Here is a 20833-nt window from a genome sequence, read left to right as displayed (position 1 = left end):
ATCTTTAAAAAAAAAAAAAAAGAATGTAGTTCAGAGAATGGGATGCCTTCAGGATCCCTAAATGGGACAGAAATCAACAACGGGGTTGTTTTTTTATGACTTAAGCAGATTATCCTAGTATTCACAGCTAAAACCATGAAAGCTGAAGGAGAAGGAATAATTCCATTCCCTGAAAATCCCACCATCTCTTGCCTTGTCGCTCCAGTAACAGTTTCCTCTCTAAAGAGTGGTACAGCAGAAAAAGAAATTCCCATTTTACCCTCATTCAATTCCATAAATTCACTCATGAGTTCTCCAAAGCTAAGAATGAGTCCTAGAAATATGTTGCAGTGGCTACTCTAACTGATCTCATATTTAAAATATTGACTTTCAAATATATTTCTGTTTTACCCACACACCGAAACATACCATTATAATTTCCCTTCTTCTCGTTAATACACACCATCTGACATCGCAGGCAATCTTCTTCGAAAACACTGATCAGAGTATCATTTTTAGAAACTGCGGACCTGATCTAAAAACTGATGCCTTCATAAGAATGTGCCACTCTTCACTGATTCCAACTGTCTCACAGTGTTTTCACTATAGGTTAGTTTTGATCAAATCATTTTCCAAGTAATTGATCCTTAAGCTAGGAGTATTCTTGGAATCATTTTTTTTTTCCTTCAGATATCCACGATACACTGAGTAGTTCTGCTCATGTAAATATTAGCAGTTACCTTTGGCAAACATTGTATTTAACAACAACTCCTGAACTAGGCTAGTTGAACTCACTCAAACATGACTAAGACCTTTCACAGAACCATTGAAGAATGCTTAGCAACTCTAGTGTCAGAAAACAAACTCAGAATGAATGTCTCTTGTCTAGGTCAAGGCCAATGTCAGGGCCAATGAAGGGTGAAACATGATGATAGAGATTTGAAATGAAGGGCTGAGGTAACAGGTGCTTGGCACGGGCACTGAAAGACAGGAGAGAAGTGCTGTGAAGTACTGACGACAGCGATCACACTGAGAGGAGACAAAGAAAAGCCTCAGGCTTCTCCCTACCAGAGAAATAGAGCCTGTACATAAAATAGCTTCAAAGTGGCATCTGAAGAGACATTGAAATTTGGAGCATCTTTTTGTCTAAACAAGTCACTTTTCAAGGCCCCCGTGAAGCAACGAGAACCTATTTGAATATGCAGAAACAGGTACAGTTGTTCTGTCAGTGAGCTGGCACAAAGAAAAGCTAGGGACAAAACAATACAAGGAAAGAAGATGAAGGTTGCCTGAGCGTACGCTGTGTGAGAGGTGCTGTGGTTGACAAGTTCTCTACTTTCCTTTTTTAATGTCTGTAATAACATCCTGAGGTGGAATTTTCTTCTCAATGTTAAAGATGAAGACTGAGTCTCAGAAGGACACTCAGATGGTAAGGGGTGATCTGCCATTTTAATAGGTTTTTGGTTTTTGGTTTTTTTTTTTTCTGATTCCACACCCAGGCTCCTTGACAGACACTGACTTGATTACAGATGGCCTGTCCATTTCAATGTTAGGTGATTTACTTGACTGTCACTGAATAATGCTGAAGGGGGTTGAGAAATTTAAATGTTGTTACATCAGATGTTCTATCTCCTGATCTAAGCATTTCATTTCATTTTTAGTCTACCAGAACTCAGTAAACTTCCTATATCCTTCCCTTACTATTGAGGGCTCCCAAAAATAACTTTAGCATTTTAATTTTGTTTAAAATGTTTGCTTCTCCACATATCAAATAATAATCTAATCAAGATGATCCAGGACACAGTTAGCCAAATAATTAAAATAGCCATAAAACATTAAATAAAAGCACTAATACATGAATGTGTTGGGCTGAAAATATGGAGAGTATTTGGTAAAATTTGGAAAACATAAATTGCATACTGGTATGACCTCAAATTTCACCTATTCAAAAGAGATATTCTAATAATTCATAAAATGAAAATTCAAAAATATTTAAGGTGAAATTTTATAAGAAAAATGTACATATTTATGTAGTAAATTTGTATTCAGTTTATCATCATTATAAATAGAATATGAATAATTGAACAGATATGAACCTAGGTATTTCTCAAAGATTCCTTCATTTTTACAATATCACATATAGATGAGATTGGACAATATTATCTAGATGAGGTAGTTTTATAAATTCTAGAAAGGAGAAAATAATAGTGTTTTTTGTTGTTGTTCTTCTTTGATTTTTTTGTTTTTTGAGTTTTTTTGCCCCATATAATGAAACAACTTTTAGATTTTGGACAGACAGGTAACTAAATAAGTAGAAGCTTGTAGACTTAAAGTTGTAAATATATTAGCTGTTGGTTTGAATTTAGAATAGGGATATTTGGTTAAGAAGGATTTGATAAAAACAAACAAACAAAGAAACAGCAGAACCCCATCATGGAAGTGATTAATAAAACCACAGCCATGTACAAGTGACCTTAACAAAGGAAGTAATGAATTCTCTCCAGTTCTGTAGTCCTACCATTCTCAATGGGCTCAAGATGATTACGTGCCTGAAAGACCACTGATGGAAATATGGCTCTCCCCTGACCAGAAAAGGATGACCCAACCTAACACAGCACCTAGGGATTGCCAAGACAAGTTCCTTACTCCCTTTTACATTGTGCGGCATATCCCTGGCCTCGGGACCTACCTCTTCTCCACTCTGTTCCACCTCACTGACAATGAACCAGGGAAATGTGAGCAGCAGCAGTAAAACAAGTTTTCCAGAACTTATGAGTATGTTTCTTGTCTTTGGGCACAACGAAAATGAAAGTAGCCAAGTAAGATCTATAGTAATAATTATAGTCCAAGGAATAGCTTTTGGTGAGCATCAAGCTAATTAATAAGAATATGTAAGGTGGAAGATAATTTATGTCTGTGTTAAGTGGCATCCAACCATTAACCCTTATATGACAGTCCTCAAGTTAATCAAACCCCTTTTACACAAAGGTAGAGTTTGTAGGAGGTAAATGTAATTTAAAAAAATTATATTATTCTAAAGTCAATGTTGCAAAAAAGATTTTGGGATAAACAAAAATTTTACATACACACACACACACACACACACACACACACATATATATATATATGAAATCATAATCTCATCATTATTTGTTACAACCTGCATACTTCCTACCCCTACAAATAGTACTTGTTATTTACCTTGTTGAAAGTGTTTAAAAATAAAATTTTGCTTAAAAGGAAAATTGACCATGATTATTATTGTCGTTTTTATGGTTTACCATTATGCAAAGTTGGTACCAAACCAAATGGCAATACAGAAGAAAGTTTACTCCCAGCATCTTGCTAATCTCCAAGCTCTTTAATACCCACATGTTTCCAACCATGTATAGATGGATGGAAACATCCATGAATGGAAACTCATAGTATGCTCTTTTCATTCTCACCCCAATCTAAGGAGAATTTCTCACCATTCAGTCACAAATTCATCTCCTCTCTGTCCCATCCCTTCCCTTCTCTCTAGGAGATGATAAATGAATGAAAATTATTCAGGTCAAGTAAGTGAGGAGGTTAACTAGATATCATTTCTTGGTAACATATCTTTAATTAAAAACAGAACAGTGTTTCTCAAACTTTTGTGGCCATCAGAATCATTGGAGGGATCCTTAAAATACATATTGATGGGCCCCACCACAAGAGCTTCTGGTCCAGTAGGTCTCAGGTAAAGCCCCCAAATTTGCATTTCTAACAATACTCAGGTGATGCTGATACAGTCGTTTCTTTAAGAACTGAGTTAATATTTTATTTTATTTTATTATTTTATTTTACTTTATTTTATTTTATTTATTTTTAAGAATGAAGTTAAAAATTTTAATTCACTAGGACAGTTAAGTAGTGAGGTATCTGACTACTCCACAGGCTTTCTATTCCCCTTCATATTATATAAGACAGCCCTAAAGTTAGGGCTAACTCTGTAGCCCTACACTTAATATAACCCTAAAACTGTTTTAAATTTTTATCAGCTTGCTTTGTATAGCATATAAACAAACAAGATAGAACAATTATCTTTCCAAAACCCAAAAACAATCTTATCTGAAGTGAATTGCAGTGTTTGCTGGTTACTTTACCAGGTTACCTAGAACACTTGGCTCTTTAAGATAGAACTATCAAGCAAATTTCTTCCCCAATTCCTCTCTATATGTACAGTGAAGTGTCTCTTACCCTTCCCCATATATTCTAACACACAAATAGAATCATGCTTATTGTGTGACTTCTGATTTTCAAAATTGGAGTTACATTATTGATTTTAATCACCTAGAGTAAGATCAATGATGCTGGGCTGATGTTCACATGTAATTCTCAGCCACCTGATAAATATGTTAAGATAACTGGACAATTTCTAAGTTGCTTAAATTTTCCACCATTTATTTTATTGCACTTTTCTTTATATTCAAAAATAAATTAATAATAACTCTTGAACAAACGCATTTTTTGTTCTGATCAATTCATTCCTTAGCCACTTATTAGTTACTTAGCCACTTATTAGTTAGTCTCTTATTTTACACACACACACACACACACACACACACAAATATTATAAGACTTTCTTGCAGAATAGGGAATAATGTTCTTGAAATTACAGTGTTGCATTCTGGTATGACACAAGCTGTCATGATCATAAGCAATCATGGTGTGAGTTCATTCAATAAATAAGGTATGTTTAAGTGGGCATAATTTTGATTAAATAATTTAAAAATATTTGAGTAGTGTATATATATATATATACTCAAATATAAAAATATTTGAGTTAAATGTAAAAATAAATAAGTGAGCTCTTTAAAGATTGATTTTTTTGAATGAAAAGATTATTCAAGTAGCAAATATTATGGAATAATAACATAACTCAAGTATTGTAAAAAGTTTAAAATGTATTCATTTTTTCTTTAATATAGAGGATGATCATTTAATAAACCATAATTATTCCTATGTAAATTTAAACCAGATTATATTATTTTTAGACTCTTCACTTTAATCATTCAATTTTTCTCTATCCATTCCATTTCTAAAATTCTTCCTATCATTATTTCCATGCAAGTAGCAATTTAGTCAAAAACTCTGCTCTTTAGTAAGGAAACTATCTTTGGAAGGAAAGAACAAAAAAGTAAAATGTTAATGGAGGAATCTACAAATTCTGAATAATTTTCATTTACCATTATGCCATCAATTCTACAGCAATCATATCCAAAATAAATAACATAATCAGTATTTCTTTCTTCATCCAAAATATCCAATTTTAGCTTACATGTCTGGCCAACTATGAAGCTATTTCTATTTCTAACTTAAAATGATGCAATTTCTAACTTGAAATATCTTATACCCACTATAAATTAAAGAAGCAAATAATTTTAGTAACCTGACAATATCAATGTTATTTTTACTTAGTATTTTGAGACAATACCTCTAAAAATTGTAATTTTTTAGTGTCAAGAAACATCACCACTGAGTGGACTCAAACACACATAAAATCACTATGTCTTTTGATGCAAAATATAGATGATATTAATTTAGGCTAAATTAATAGTTTAAACTCCTTTATCCCACTGTGAGATAATAATTAATTACTAATTAGCACTACTTAATTACAGGCACACACAGCAAAACTCTTGATTAGAAACCTTGTACCAAACCTCCTACGATAGCCTATATGAGCTATGAACTATATGGACTGAAAGGTTATCTGCAAGATTGCCAGGACCAGCTTACAAAACAAATTCCCACAAAGTGTTGTGTTTTTTTGTTTTTTGTTTTTTTGCAGCAAGTTGATAAGTTTAGGTTGTCAGCAATTACCTTTTTCCAATCTTAAGGGGGAAAATCAATAATAATATTGAAACGTTTTAAGAAAGAATTTCTGATGACATTTAGTGAGTTACTGAATAAGAGAAATCAAAACTAAATTAGTAAATCAAGGTACATTTTCCAAAAATAAGGGACTGTGCAGAAAACTAGATTAGTTTAACTAGATATAAAGGCTGTGTATTTACTGAGCTCTAACGAAAGTGAAGGTTATGGTGTTATTTATTGCAGAGATTTGATGACACGGTCCACTGTTCACCTGAGACCACCAAACGGAGCATTCTTAAACCTGCTTCCTATCTCAGTTTTCAGTCACTGAGCATTTCCTCAGAGTGTACTTCTGTTCAGCTGAGATACAGTATTATGGTATCTTTCAGACTACACTTAACAGTATCTGTAAATAAAAGCAAGGGCATCACAAGGCATTATTTCCCATGAAATGAATAAAGACTAGATATTTAAATGCTTTCTCGTGTTCCTCAGTATAACACACACCACAGTAACCATACACACATACGTGTATGTTTATTGCATTTAAATTGATAATGACAGCATATTTCCAATTTTTCATGTTTTCCTTACCTGTCAAGTTCTTCAGCCCAAGTTCTTGAAGTCCAAAGTTCCCATCTTTTCTATAGTTTAAAAATACTGCCAAGGCATATCGATCCTCATAAAGTTTTGTCCCACGGATAATGCGCAAGTTCTCCAGAGGCAGGTAACGAAACTGATTAAGAGCCACTAACACATAGCCTGTGACTTCTCGAATAGACTGAAAAGACAAAAACAATTGCCTTTGTTAAAAAAAAAATTAGAGATTATTTGTTAGTACATTAATTTTCCCATTATATTGTAAATAATTACCTTAATAATACAAGAAAACAAAAGGTTAGATTCTCATTTGAAGTATGAATTATACTCTTTAAAAAAGTCATGAATGTGGTTATAGTAAAATAATGGATTTCATTTATAAAACATTCTTCATAGCTGGAATCTGAATATAATTTTTTTTCGGAATCTGAATATAATTAAAGGAATAAATATCTCATTTTCGACAGACTAAAATGAGGTAAAAACACCTAGATATCATCCAAAGTTTTTATGAGAAGAAACAAATTCATAAGCTTATCACAAGTAAAACGAAGCTGCATCAGTCTATAGACTATGGGACATATTTTAAACTGCTATACTGATGTTTAATGCTATCATTAGCAAACACAGTTAGCTTATATGTCTCTGGGAAACACAGATATAATAAACAATATGCATTAAAGACCGATAATAATCTCTAATTTAATTACAATCAAAAATTTTAAAATTTTTATTTCTTTATTTGAGAGCAGAGAGATATTGAGAACAGGGGGACGGGGAGGAGTAGGAAGAAGCAGACTCCCTGCCTCTCCTCCCTCTCCCCACCCTCCTGATGCTTAGTCCTTAGGACCCTGAGATCATGACCTGAGCTAAAAGCAGACATTTAAGCAGCTGAGCAACCCAGGCACCCCTGCAACCACAATTTTTATTTTCACTATCTATTGTTTAACATAGCATAAGTTAATTACTTGAAAGTTTGTAGTACATTTTAAAGAAAGTCATAAAAAAGTCCTTAGGTTTCATCTAAAGTTAGTTTTTCAGTAAAATAACCTACATTGTGACAGCTATGAACAGCATGTATTAAGGTTTTAAAAAATTAAATATATATTAAATATAAATATATAATGTATAAATATATAAAAATAAATAATATATAAATATATTAAACATAAAAATATACAAATATTTATATATATATATAAAATACAGAGGTGGTAAAATATTTTATGTTATTTTAATGTCAATTTCATGTCTGTATAGACCTCTTAATTTTGATGTCCCAGTGTTCAATCCTTGGTACTGTCTTTTCTATCTACTCTCATTCCCTTGGTGGCCTTATCCAGTTTCAAGATTGATGATCTCCAAACTCTTACTTCCAACCTGTCCCCTAAACTCCAGATTCCTATTAACTGCTACCCCACATCTTCACCTGAATGCCTACAAGACTTCTCAGATACCTCTATGCATATCTGAATACACATCTTCCTTGCCCAACCTTCCAACAGCCTTTCTCAGCTCAGTTGTGGTCAATCCATCCTTCCTATTATTTTGGCCGAAGTCTTGGGGTCATTCTTGACTCCTCTCTCACACACCAAATCCAATCCATCCTATTTGTTCTACCTTTAACATGATCAGCAATTCAATCACCTCTTACATCAAACACTGCTATCATCTGAGCCATCATCATTCCCTTATCAAGATCACTGCTATGGTTTCCCTATTTCCAATTCTTTTGATTCCTTATCACGTATTCTCAGTAAAGGCTGGACCTGAATTTTTTTTTTTTTTTTTTTTTTTTTTTTAAGTAGGCTCCATGCACGGCATGGAGCCCAATGTGCAATACTTGAATGGATAACCCTGGGACTGAAACCTGAGCTGAGATTAAGAGTTTAAGAGTCTGTTGCTTAGCTGACTGAGCCAACCAGGTGCCCTTGGACGTGTTTTTATTTTTTTAAAGATTTTATTTATTTGACACAGAGCAAGCAAGAGAGAGAGACACAGAGCAAGCATAAGTAGGGGAGCTAAGCAAGGAGCCTGATGTGGGGCTCGATCCCAGGATCCTGGGATAATTACATGAGCCAAAGGCAGACACTTAACAGAATGAGCCACCCAGGTGCCCTGATCATTTTTAAACATAAATCAAACCATGACACTCCAATTCTTAAAACCCTGAAACATCTCCGAAGTCACTTAAAATAATAGACAAAATTCTTTCATGAATGAGTCAAAATCTGTTCTGCCTAATGCAGCAACAACTAGCCATATGTGGCTATTGAGTAATTGCAATGTAAAGCTGTTATGAACTGAAATGCGCTCTCGATTTCAAAGATTCCATGTTGAAATCACATTTTAGATAAATTGAGCTATATAAAATGCATTATTAAAGTTCATTTTAGGGACGCCTGGGTGGCTCAGTGGGTTAAGCCTCTGCCTTCAACTCCAGTCATGATATCAGGGTCCTGGGATCGATCCCCACATCCGGCTCTCTGCTCAGCGGGGAGCCTGCTTCCCCCTCTCTCTCTCTCTGCCTGCCTTTTTGCCTAGTTGTGATCTTTGTCAAATAAATAAATAAAATCTTAAAAAAATAAAAAATAAAGTTCATTTTAACCTTTCTTTTTACATTTTTATTATGGCTACATGGAAATTTAAAATTATATTTTTATGGCTATCGCTACATTTCTGTTGCACAGTGCAATACTATATGATCTGGTCATCAGTTCTTTTTGTAATTTTTCTTTAACTCTCTACCTTTCTCACTCTATTCCAATTTTGCTGGTTTCCTTGTTCTTCTAACATTCCAAGTGTGGTCCTACCCCAAGGTGCTCACTATACTCTTAAAGGCCTGAATTTCTTTCCCTTTTATTACCTTTTTGGTTAATTTCCTCACTGCCTTCAAGTTTTTTGTCAAATCTATCCTTTTCAATGGAAGACAATGCTGACTAACAATCCTCACAAACTTTCCTGCTCTAATTTTTATTGTCCCTATAGTATTTATCACCTTCTAATTTACTATATAGTGTATATATTTATTACATTTAGTATTTATAGTCTGTCTCTCCCTTTCTCAGAATATAAGCTCTGCAAGGGCAAGCACTTTAATTTGTTCATTCATGTCTCATGTGACCACAACAATACAGGAACATAGTGAGAAACCAATAAATATTTGCCGAGCACTCTTGCTTTTCTCTGCCTATACCTTTACCAATAGGTAAAGTCCATAGAGTCAAGAGAAGGGCCCATGTGGAACCTACATTCCTTTTCTCTAGAGAAGACCCATGCTCCAGACCCCTGTGATCCCAGAATTTCATTCCCAAATTGCCCTAATCCCTCATCTAGATCCCATGATATCATCTTTCCAGTTCTCTTCCCCAGTCAGGGGACTGTGCCACCAACATGCATACACCAAGCAAGGATGGGTGGTCCAGGTGCAGATGTGTGAGTGAAAAATACATAGATGCTAAATGTACAGGCCAAATACATAGATGCTAAATGTACAGGCCAAGAACTGGTTAGAAGAGGGGCTAAAGGCTGGAGTCCATCTCTCTCCATGCCACCATACTCCTGAGGAGTCCAAAAATTCTAACATTTCACCTGGCCATCCAAGTTATTATAAAAATATTTCTGTCATAGTGGGAGGATATATATTTTAATAATAATTATTTGATTTAAAATAAATAATGATGACACAAAATATATAGACCTTCATTTATACTCTCATCCCAGGTGCCGCAATTCTTAGGAATGAACCTGCTAACACTAATCACCTAGAAAAGTAGAAACCTACGGAGCAAAGGGTCCATTAAATGGATGAAGGGTCAAGGAACCTATGAAACTATCATGTCTGGCACTGGACTGGGAACTCTAAGCCACTGTAGGCATTCCTGGGACACTGAGTATTTTGGATTAAAGAGATGAATGCTTAGGGAAATAGAAAAAAAAAGGTGAAAGGTAAACAGTGGCATGTATTATTTTCATACCACATTTGTTTGGGATTGCATTTGCCTGGAATAGTCTACCTCTGGACCCCTACAAATCCTCCTTCAATCACTGTCCCAATGGTTGAAATCTAATCCCTTTGTGTTCTTAGAAGAGAGATCAAAAATATTTTCCAATATCATTTGGTCGAAAAAGTAAAATTCTTTCATTCATTATAAAGACAATTTATCCTTTAACTTGTATACAATAATTATCAAGTGCTCCAAAGTACAGTGATAACACAAAGACAAACACTGGGGATGGAGGCTGTATTATCAGTCTTTCGCCTAGAGCATGTCATAGTGTCTATCATTCTTCTTAACACATTCACCATTAGCTCCAACTTCACTTAGAAACTGAGTTTAATTAGACCCTTAGAGTAATGGTGAGAAATGTGGGCTCAACTGCCAAGCAAAGTTAAGCTCAAAATAGTTCACACTTACTAGGCTTCACACTTGCTGGTTACGCAGTCTTGTTAAAATTGTTTACTCTCATTGAGCCTCAGTTTCTTTATCTTGAAATAAAAGATAGCAACAACTCTATTAAAAAGATTTTATAAGGATTAGAAGATATAAGAAAAGTGTCTGGAGGGAGGGACCTGGGTGGCTCAGTCAGTTAAGGCTTCAACTCTTGATTTTGGCTCAGGTCATGATCTCAGGGTCCCAAGATTGAGCCCTACATCAGGCTCCCTGCTCAGCGTGAAGTCTGCTTGTCTCTCACCCTCTGCTCCTTTCCCTGCTCTCTCTTTCTCTCTCTCTCTCAAATAAATAAATAAAATCTTAAAAAAAAAAAAAAAACTATTTAAAGAAAAGTGTCTGGCAAACAGTAAATGTTCAATAGATGTAACTATTACAAATGTTATTATTTCTGATAATAACCCAAACTATCAGTAGACAATGTGATTTGAAAATAAAAATAATTATACATATTATTACATTGCCTTTAATCTTTATTATATAACCTTTGTATCTTTTATTTTTTAAAAAGATTTTATTTAGTTATTTAGGAGGAAGAGAGAACATGAGTGGAGGGAGAGGTTCAGAGGGAGAGCAAGAGAGAGGAGCAGACTCCCCACTGAGCAGGGAGCCAGACCTGGGGCTCTATCCCAGGACCCTTGGGTTAGGACCTGAGCCAAAGGCAGACACTCAACCGACTGAATCACCCAGGCGCTTCCCCCCTTTATATCTTTTTTTATATCTTGCCTCTTCAACTTGTGATTTACTTCTAAATTACAGAACTGGTTCCTTATACTGTTTCTGTGTATGTTATAGCCTTTAGTACAGACTCTGGCACTGAACAGACATTCAGTAATTGCTGTCGAATGCAGTAGAATTGAAAAGTAGAAAACAAATGCTTATGGTCTTTTTAGATATTGTTTTCCATTGAAAATGATTTTATGAAATTTCTGCTAATAAAAAACATTGTTTTAACAACATAATCATGACTTGTGCCCAAAGACCACAGTGGTAAGTAGAAATCATCAGCATGCCCCAACAAAAATAAAATCCTGACTCTAGTTCTGGCTCAGTACGTTTTGTTCCAAGAAACTGCTTATTTTGTCAACTGAAGAGTGAATACCCACCTAAAGACATATCTCTCTCCTTGTGGTGTAAGTTTCTGCTGTCTAAAACTGATGGATTTCCATTGTCAATGTATGCTTCTACAGCTGCTTTGTTCAAGAAGTGAATATAATTGAAGATCATTATAGCCTTAAATGCTTCAAAACTTTTCTAACCCAAGGGATGATTTGTTCTGCTTAGGGCATTTGATGATGGAAACCAAAAGAATGAAAAAAAAAGAAAGAAAGAAACTTGACCAGCTTCTCATATTAGCAATATATCCATATTAGCAATAAATCCAGAAAAAAATATATGAGTAGAAGTTTACAACTGTTCTCCCATAAACTATTTTAAGAAAAAATATGAAATCTGAAGTTATAATGTTCCCAGGATTTTCAAAGTATGTCATTCAATCAAGGATAAGAAGAGATTGGACTGTTTCACTATTCCTCACCTGCAGATCATTCAAGAAAACTCAGTCTTTATTATTTTTAAATCTCTATTTCATTTCACAATTCTTACAACAACTCTCTCTCTCTCTCTCTCTCTCTCTATATATATATATATATATATATGTATTTGACACAATTTCCTTATCTTTTATTTTAGTTGGTTCTCTCTAATTTGATCCCAGTGAGAATAGTGAGTAGCTCCTTAAATATTCCTTCATCTACTTAAGATTTAAGTGATTGCAAAACCTCACAATTTCTGAGTATTTAATCAGTGTTTAGGAACAATGTTATGCACATTCAAAGCAATTATATGCTTTCGGTTACATGTATCAAACTGTTTCCTAGATTTTTTCGTACTCAAATTATGCATCAAATCCATATTTGTTAGATGTTTTTCTTTAACCCTCCCTTTGAAAATAAACCCATTCACTCTTGTTAACACCGCCTGTAGCAAGTCAAAACAGTGCTGAATTCTTAGCTTCCTCTCCAGTGTCTTATGACCTCATATCCCATTAGCTATCATCCTCAAATAATACGAACATATTCCATTGGTCAAGACCTCCACAAATAAAACAGTGATTACTTATGATCAGTAGACTGGAAATTAAATCCGTAGTATTACAGAGAAGAGTAAGGAGCAGAAAACCATGGGGAGGAGGGAGGAAAGCCTTTCCGCTGGTAATGACTATAGAATTTATGTGTTCTCTGACAGTGACAAATGTAGTAGCAAATCGTAACCTCTCTATCACTAAGGCTTTCCATTAAGTTTCCCTAGGCAATTAATTTTTGTCCCTGCCCCTTATAGCAAGACTGGGAATGTCTAAAGTAGAGAACATTCTTAACTATGACACAATATTAAGAAACTTACTGGGAAATAATTAATAAGCATATAGCAAACATTACATACTCCTGCTGCATGTAGAGATAGGGACTGACTGACTATATACCTCATTCCCATATGATATCTCCAAATGCAATAGCATATTTGGCTTTGGAATCTTGCTTTCAGTTTTCCCAGGTGCCTTAAAACTCCAGTGGTTATGCTACCCTGGCAAGCAGGAACTCAAGTCTGATCTGATTAGATTTGGGAAAATAGAGCATTGGGAAATGTCATGTACCTGACTGTGGTAGAGTTGAATTCATGCTCATTTCACATGGCACGAAATAGCACTGGGGGTGTGGGCAGAGAATCTGATCTAATTCTTCCCAGCAAAACTGCTAACTCTCAGCCATTACTAGTGTTTTTTGGGTGCTAGTACTATTATAATCCTTAGCTTTCTAAAAATCTACAGGCCATTCATTCATCATCACTGGCCACTTAGCCAGCTCTTAACCCTAATCGTGAAACCTTAGTTCTACTGAAAAGAGGACAACTTAACTCTCCCAAAGTTATCATCTTTTCCTCTGTCCTTTATTATCTGTCTTAGCTGGCCAGAGAGTTCTTAACAGGCCCGCATCAGGCCTCCATTCCCAATTGGCCCTTCATCTCCTGACCTCAGCTCAGCTATATCCCTGTATCATAGACTTGCTACATTAGTTAGTTACCATAAGTTAAATAAGGAGCTTTTGTAGATTCACTTACATAATAATACACAAATCTCAATTTTAATTGTCTTTATATTTAAAAAAATCTGTACTGCTAAAAATTTCATTATCTCATAATTTAAAAAAAATATATTTGTGGTGTGTGTGTATGGATATAATTTTTTCTTTTCCATGTGTTTATACAGATAGGTCTACATTTTTAAACCTGAATTCTAAATTGACATTTTACACTCTTTTATAGCTATTTAAAAACATCATATTGAATTCATTTTTTCCCCCATCAGATATCCACATTAAGCTTCAGTGATTTAGGGAATTGAATTTTAACTGAAATTAGATACACTGCATAAATGCAAAATAGTAAGAGTATCTGGAGACCTTTGAATTAAACTTTGATTAATTATAGATACAACTTAAATCAAAAAAGAAATTATTAGTTGTCAGCATTTTTATACAACTGAACCTACATATGAATTAAAGTGTTGTAAATTTTATATACATTGTACATGTGATGAGCATTTTCCTCCATAGAAAATCAAACTGCTTAGGGCAATGCAGTCCATTGATTAAATTTGGATGCTACAATCTGACAGGTATTAGTCTGACTTTTGTCTCTATTACTTATTGACCTCCCCAAGTTATTTAACTGTAATTTCTGTTCTGAAAAATGGGACAAATCCCTCCTAAGGGCTTAAAAGTTGAAGATCTTCAAAAATTGATCCATTTCATCATCATCATATTATCGTTAGTATAATTATACAAAATTTGCAAATCCTTTATATGGTTTAGATCATATATGCAAGCATATATATATTTGATATTAAAATTGATTAATTAAACCCTCGGTGCTATACAGTTCATAAAGGTGTGTCCACAAGTCAGATTGCCCATGATCCCTCAAAATTCATGATGAAATCCTAACTCCCAATATCTTAGAATGTGACCATATTTGGAGTAGGGTCTTTAAGAAGGTAATTAAATTAAAATGAGGTCACTAGGATGAACTTAATATGACTGAGGTCTTAAAAAGAGGAGGAAAATAGAACACAGACATACATACAAAGAAGACAATGTGAAGAGACATAAGAATATTGATGTTCAAGTCTGTGAGAAAGTCCTCAGAAGCAAAAAACCTTGCCGACTTCTTGATCCCAGAGTTTGAGACTCCAGAATTGTGAGAAAATAAACTTCTAAGCCACCTGGTCTGCAGTATTTTGCTATGGCAACCCTGGCAAACAAATATACTACCTGGGTTCATAGGCTAGTATTTAGCAGTGTTATACTGGGTGACTTATTTATTCTTCTGTGCCTCAGTTTTTTCATCTGCAATATGGGGATATTAAGATTGTAAGTTCCCTGATTATTCTGAGAAGTAAATCCCTACAAGTTACTTAAGATCTGGCTTACAGCAGGCTCTCAATATTAGTTGTCACTGTGCTTTTCTGAATCCAGAATCTTGACTCTTCAATACACTGCCTCTTCTGCATAGCATGTATAAAACCATGTTTCTCTATTTCTAAAGGAAGGACTCCTTATCACCGAAGTTTAGATGAGAAAACTGCTTGATACCATTTCAATCTACAATGGAGAGTGACAGTTTTATGTCTGAGAGCTTTCATAAGATTTTTTCCCTCTCAAAATTTAAAGGAGGAAAATGGGCTTTCATGAAATGATGTATAACAACAGCTGCCTCTTTTGGAAAACATATGGGAAATGGCCTTTGATTATTCAGAAGTTAGAGGTGACCGCTTTTGTGACTAGTCTGTTGTGATTTTTAAATGAAAAGGGTGAGCAATTTTAGAAATAGGAAAGCCAAAGTATCAAGCTTGGATTTGACAAGACTGCCAAAATACATTTTACTATCTGTCTAAATATTTGGCAGTAAAAACAGAAAGCAAAAGGCTTAATTAATTTATAAAGAATAAATTCTTGCATGAGTCATGTCATCCAGTGACAACAATGTCTTATGTTACTTATGTGTTCTTAATATTCAATTCAAACAAATACGGCATGGACATCTGTAAGTACAATCAGGACTACAGACAATAGCATAAATTGAAATCAGGAGTTTGGAGACTAGAAATTAAAATGCTTTCATATTTAAGTATCCTTATGCAAGCCACAACTTTCTAAGTGGCTATTTACTATTTGTAATAATTATATGAATTTATTTATATAGTGTTTTCTGTATGTGAGGCACTTGTGTCTTATATTCTGGTAGCACCAACTTAAAGTACTATCGCATAGATAAATAAAGTTAAATAACTTGCCTAAAGCACATAGACAAAAAAGGGAAGAATTATTTTTAGTTTTTAAATTTTTATTCTTATTTTTTATTTTTAGACAGAGGGACAGTGTGGAGTCGGGTGGGGGAGGGGCAATGGGAGAGGGAGAGAGAATCTTAAGTAGGCTCCATGCCCAGCGAGGAGCCCAGGCAGGGCTCGATCTGACCACTCTAAGATCATGGCCTGAGCCAAATCAAGAATTGGAGGCTTAACCAACTGAGCCACCCAGGCACTCCAAGAATTTTTTTTTTTTTTAAGAAAAATAATATGTCTCATTCCAGAGCTCAAAATCCCAATCACTTTAAGATATTTCTTTCAAATATTGGTGACTATTATTCCCCATTGAAAGTAATATCCATTGAAACATGGTCAAAAATTGTAAATGAAGAATCACATCCTCCTTTTTTTGACAAAAATATTATCTAATCCAGAACACCTCTCAAAAATAACTTCAGCACAATTCTGATATTTCTAAACTAAAAGTATGCTAAAATGTGCCCGTGAAACCTCCTAAAAGTTTAAAATAGCATTCTCATAGGTGTCAAGAAACTAGAGGTCTTTTCATAAGGATGTGTAAAATCCACTGAGATTCTGTACATGAATGAACGGTTTAAGTATGACAAAACAATCCTAATGTAAAAGGACTGAGTATCACTACGGGGCGCACTATGAATGGAGGTGGAAACAAAGCAAATTCTTCAAGGATGTGCGGCTAGCAAACAGCATTGGGATATAGTGATAGTTTCTCTCTCATGGCTGAAGGCAAATTTGCTAGCTAACATTTTCTTTTAGAAGATTAGTGTGTCCTAAGCTCAGAGTTTCTCAACTGTGACACAAATCCATTGTGAGTGCAGTATCCACCTGTGCCCACTTCCCAATCACTCCACCCTCAGGAATTGTCCCCAGGGGCAAGAGGAGAAACACTATAAACATGAAGCTCCTGCTGACTGCTGTACCATGGAGTCTCGGGTCTTCTGCCAACACAACTGGCACGCTAACTTGTTAGCTTGTAAATAGACTAACATCTCAGACCCTTGACAGTTTTGACAACAACCAGTCCTTTGATGCCTCTGGCTGAGCAAATGCCACCACCTTCGGTTTCTGCAAAGGGATGAAACGTGAGTATGATAGTGTTGAGATCCAGCTGCCCATCTGGAGGAAGTACAGAAGACTGAGAAACCATACTGAACTCTATGAGGAGTAACAAACTACAACACTCAGGCTCTGGAAAATTCTCAGTGTTGAACAGAAAAATTATAAGAAGTGAGGAAGGAGGAGGAACCTGTAATTAAGTCTTAAAAGAGTTTTAAAAATCTTCTAAGGCCAAACGATAGCATCTAGGGATGCATACTTGGGTAATTACCAAAGTATAAAGAAACTACAGGAAAGCAGATTTCTATGAGAGTAAGGATGATGGTTACCTTTGTAGAAGAAAGGGTTTGAGATAGGGCACAGAGCTGTTTCTTGCATGGTAAGCATAGTGCCATTTCTTAAGTAGGTTGGAAGTTACAAGAGGGTATATCTTTTAAAAACTCCTTTAGCTATGCATTTGTTTTGTGATGTTTTCAGTATTTGTGTTATATTTGTAATATAAAGGTTATTTAAAAAGAAGCCATTAGGTAGCAAAAAAAGGAAGCACATAAGAATGTCCCTTTACATCTCTACACCTTATCTTTCCATATCTGAAGTTGAAGAACGGAAAAATTTCAGATTGCATGGTATTCCTTGCTATCAAATTCTCTCTAGTCAAACTGGGGAACTGAGTACGTGAGTAAGGCACACTTGTACAATCTAGGCAGATAGGGAAACATGTGTAACGGGAAACTGCCTTGGGAAAGAAAGCCTGATGCGTTCACAGGTCTTAAAGTCCTGAATGGAAAATGAGGTGAGGAGAACTGGGGACTTAACTGGAACAAAAGTAATGTAGGATTTCAGAGTTTTATCTTTCAGGCAATGGGGATTTAATGATGCTACATACAGAGAAATTAAGCTATGGCTTGTTTTGTAGAAATATCTGCCTATTTCTAGGAAATTCTTGCCAGGTAAGAGAGGATGATGGCAGTGAATTCAAAATAGCCAGAGCTGAGACTGAAGCTATCTTTCCGAGGTGGTATAACAAATATTCTAGTAACTTACTAGATATGGGGATTAAGGAAGAAAAGAAACAGGAAATGTCGGCAGTTTTTAGCTTGGGAGACTTGGTAGGTGGAGTTGTCATTAACAGGATAAAGAAAAGTTTGTGGAGAGAATTTTCCCTAATAGTATATGGCATTTGGCTATCTGAAGCGAAATCAACATATTCTTTTTTACAAACTCTTTTAAATAATATTATTATCTGTATGTCTGTTAAATCTGGATAGTAGACACATGAGTCTAATACAATTCCCCATGTGTTCAATATGTTCTCAGCTTAAAAATAAATAATGTAGCACCTGTGATTTCATACGTATTTATGGGTGTCAGTTCAGATTATTCTTTGCATAGATATAAAACAGTGGTTCTGCACTGGGGGTGTTTGCTACTCAGGGGGCATTGACATTGTCTGGAGACATTTATAGTTATCACACTTGAAGGGGGAGGGTGTTATTGGCTTCTTGTGAGTAGAGATCTGGGATGCTAGTAAACATCATACGTGCACAGGACAGTCCTCCTCTGCTCCCAACAAAGAATTTTCAGGTCCAAAATGTCAATAGTATTGAAATTAAGAAACCCTGCTGTAGACCTAATTAATGTGAGGCGAGCATTAAGTTTTATTGTTTGTAGAGTTGCCTTGGGGGGTTTCTAGAAGTAGTGAAAGTGTCTGCTAGTGTATTATTAACATGATCCATTATATATATACACATTATGAAGATTTAAATTAATATTATTATATTAATATTTATTTTCTTAACCTAAATTTATCATATGTGTCCTAAAGTATAAGCAGGTACAAAAATAGCTATACAGACAGACTGACAGAGATGGCTGCATGAATGGTGGCTGGATGAATAAATAAATATCAATTCACATGGGTAAACCGTACAAAAATGTGTTCTCTTTTTCCTTTTTTTTTCACTTTGTAACCTAATGTTTTAGTAGCAAATCTTTCCACATTGATTTTTTTTCTTTCACTGTTAAAAAGCTTGCCAAATGAAAATAATACATTACATGTTGATTTAAAAAAAAAAACAACAAAACTTGCCAAATGCAACTTGAGGACATTAAGTCTAAGAGGTTATAGTTATAAACAAATTCATAAACAAACAATGCCAGCCATTTCCTAAAGAGGCATAATTCCCCTTCCCCTCTAAAAAGGTATTTTTCACTAGAAAAAATACATTTTAGAGTGTCCATGCTGTACTCAGTAACCAAACTAGTTTAAATATAAAAATAACAATGTCTCTTTGATAGGAACAAATAAAAGAAGAACAATCCCCTCCAAACTTTTTGCACATGCAATAGACAATTGCTTATGATCCACTTTTTAGTTATTCTCATTTATGGCATTTCCTTTAAACCATTTAACAAAGATACACAGTGTTTCTCTCTCCTGACTAAACTTCACTACCTTCCTCTTGGGGATGGACTTACTAATCACACCAGGCTTTAAGCAGTGTTGACGACACTGGATTACACTCCTAAGAGTGGCTCCTAGGTAGCATCAGAGGCAGCAATATCTCCTAGAGTATGAATATGGGTACTGACTCAATCCTATTCCAATCCCTAAATTCATCATCTTCATCAACATCATCATAGCACTAGTGTTTTTTACGTACATTTCAGTTTACAAGGCCTTTTAACGTTAACTATCACACTTAATCTTCAATTGGCAACTTCAGAAATAATTTACTAAATTTCAAGTGACTTTCCAGAATTATGTTAAATTATAAAAGGTGCCAAGGCTTTATGTCCATGAATTACAAGAATCTTAGAAAGGAACTGATATTAATAAAATAATGACATACGTGACGTTTGCTTTAATACTTCTGAATTAGAGCCCTGAAAACATTTCACCTCCTTCTCCTAGATCTTGCTTTTTTAATCCTACATTAATTTCCTTAAGCAGGTCCCAATCCTAATATTCTGATACAATCTCTACTAGCTGACATGTGGATACAAAACTTATGGAATAATTCATGCTAACATCTGTTTACCTGACACAGTTACCTCAAATCCCTTTTACAAAGTGCCCATGTATGAAAAGATAGATAAAACAAATTAGGTCATGGGGATTAACTTTTCTGTGGGAGGATGTTTTTCTGCTGCTCAAATTAACTTCTGCTACTGTTATTCACAACACTACAGCTACTAATGTAACTCTTCCTAACATCACTACCATTCTTATAACTGAGTACCTTTATGAGCATCTATTAATACATGTAGCACTGTGCTCAATGCTTTTACATAGAGTATCAATTACCATTATAAGCATTGTACCTTTTCCTTTAAAGAGAGGTCTGATTTGATTTGTTCTATTATCCAGCACTTTCTTCACATAGACTGACATTTATATTGAATGGACACAAGGCCATTGGTGATTACCTAATTTTTATAATTAATTGCTCCTGTATGACCACAAAATAATTTACTGACACTGATGTGTGACAAAAAGGGGAAA

General features: G+C 34.8%; 1 protein-coding gene across 1 annotated transcript in view; it reads right to left on the bottom strand.

Moving 5' to 3' along the window:
* ERBB4 (erb-b2 receptor tyrosine kinase 4) overlaps positions 1-20833 on the bottom strand; it is a gene marked incomplete at its 5' end in the record, with an annotated part of 585211 nt that overhangs the window by 487296 nt on the left and 77082 nt on the right. The window contains one exon of the mRNA XM_080799443.1: positions 6415-6601. Within this exon, the coding sequence (XP_080655569.1) occupies positions 6415-6601 (187 nt within the window). The remainder of the gene's footprint in view (positions 1-6414; positions 6602-20833) is intronic.

Source organism: Martes martes, assembly GCF_963455335.1.
Source record: "Martes martes genome assembly, chromosome: 3".
Taxonomy (NCBI): Eukaryota; Metazoa; Chordata; class Mammalia; order Carnivora; family Mustelidae; genus Martes; species Martes martes.
This window is presented reverse-complemented; position numbering and strand designations above follow the sequence as displayed.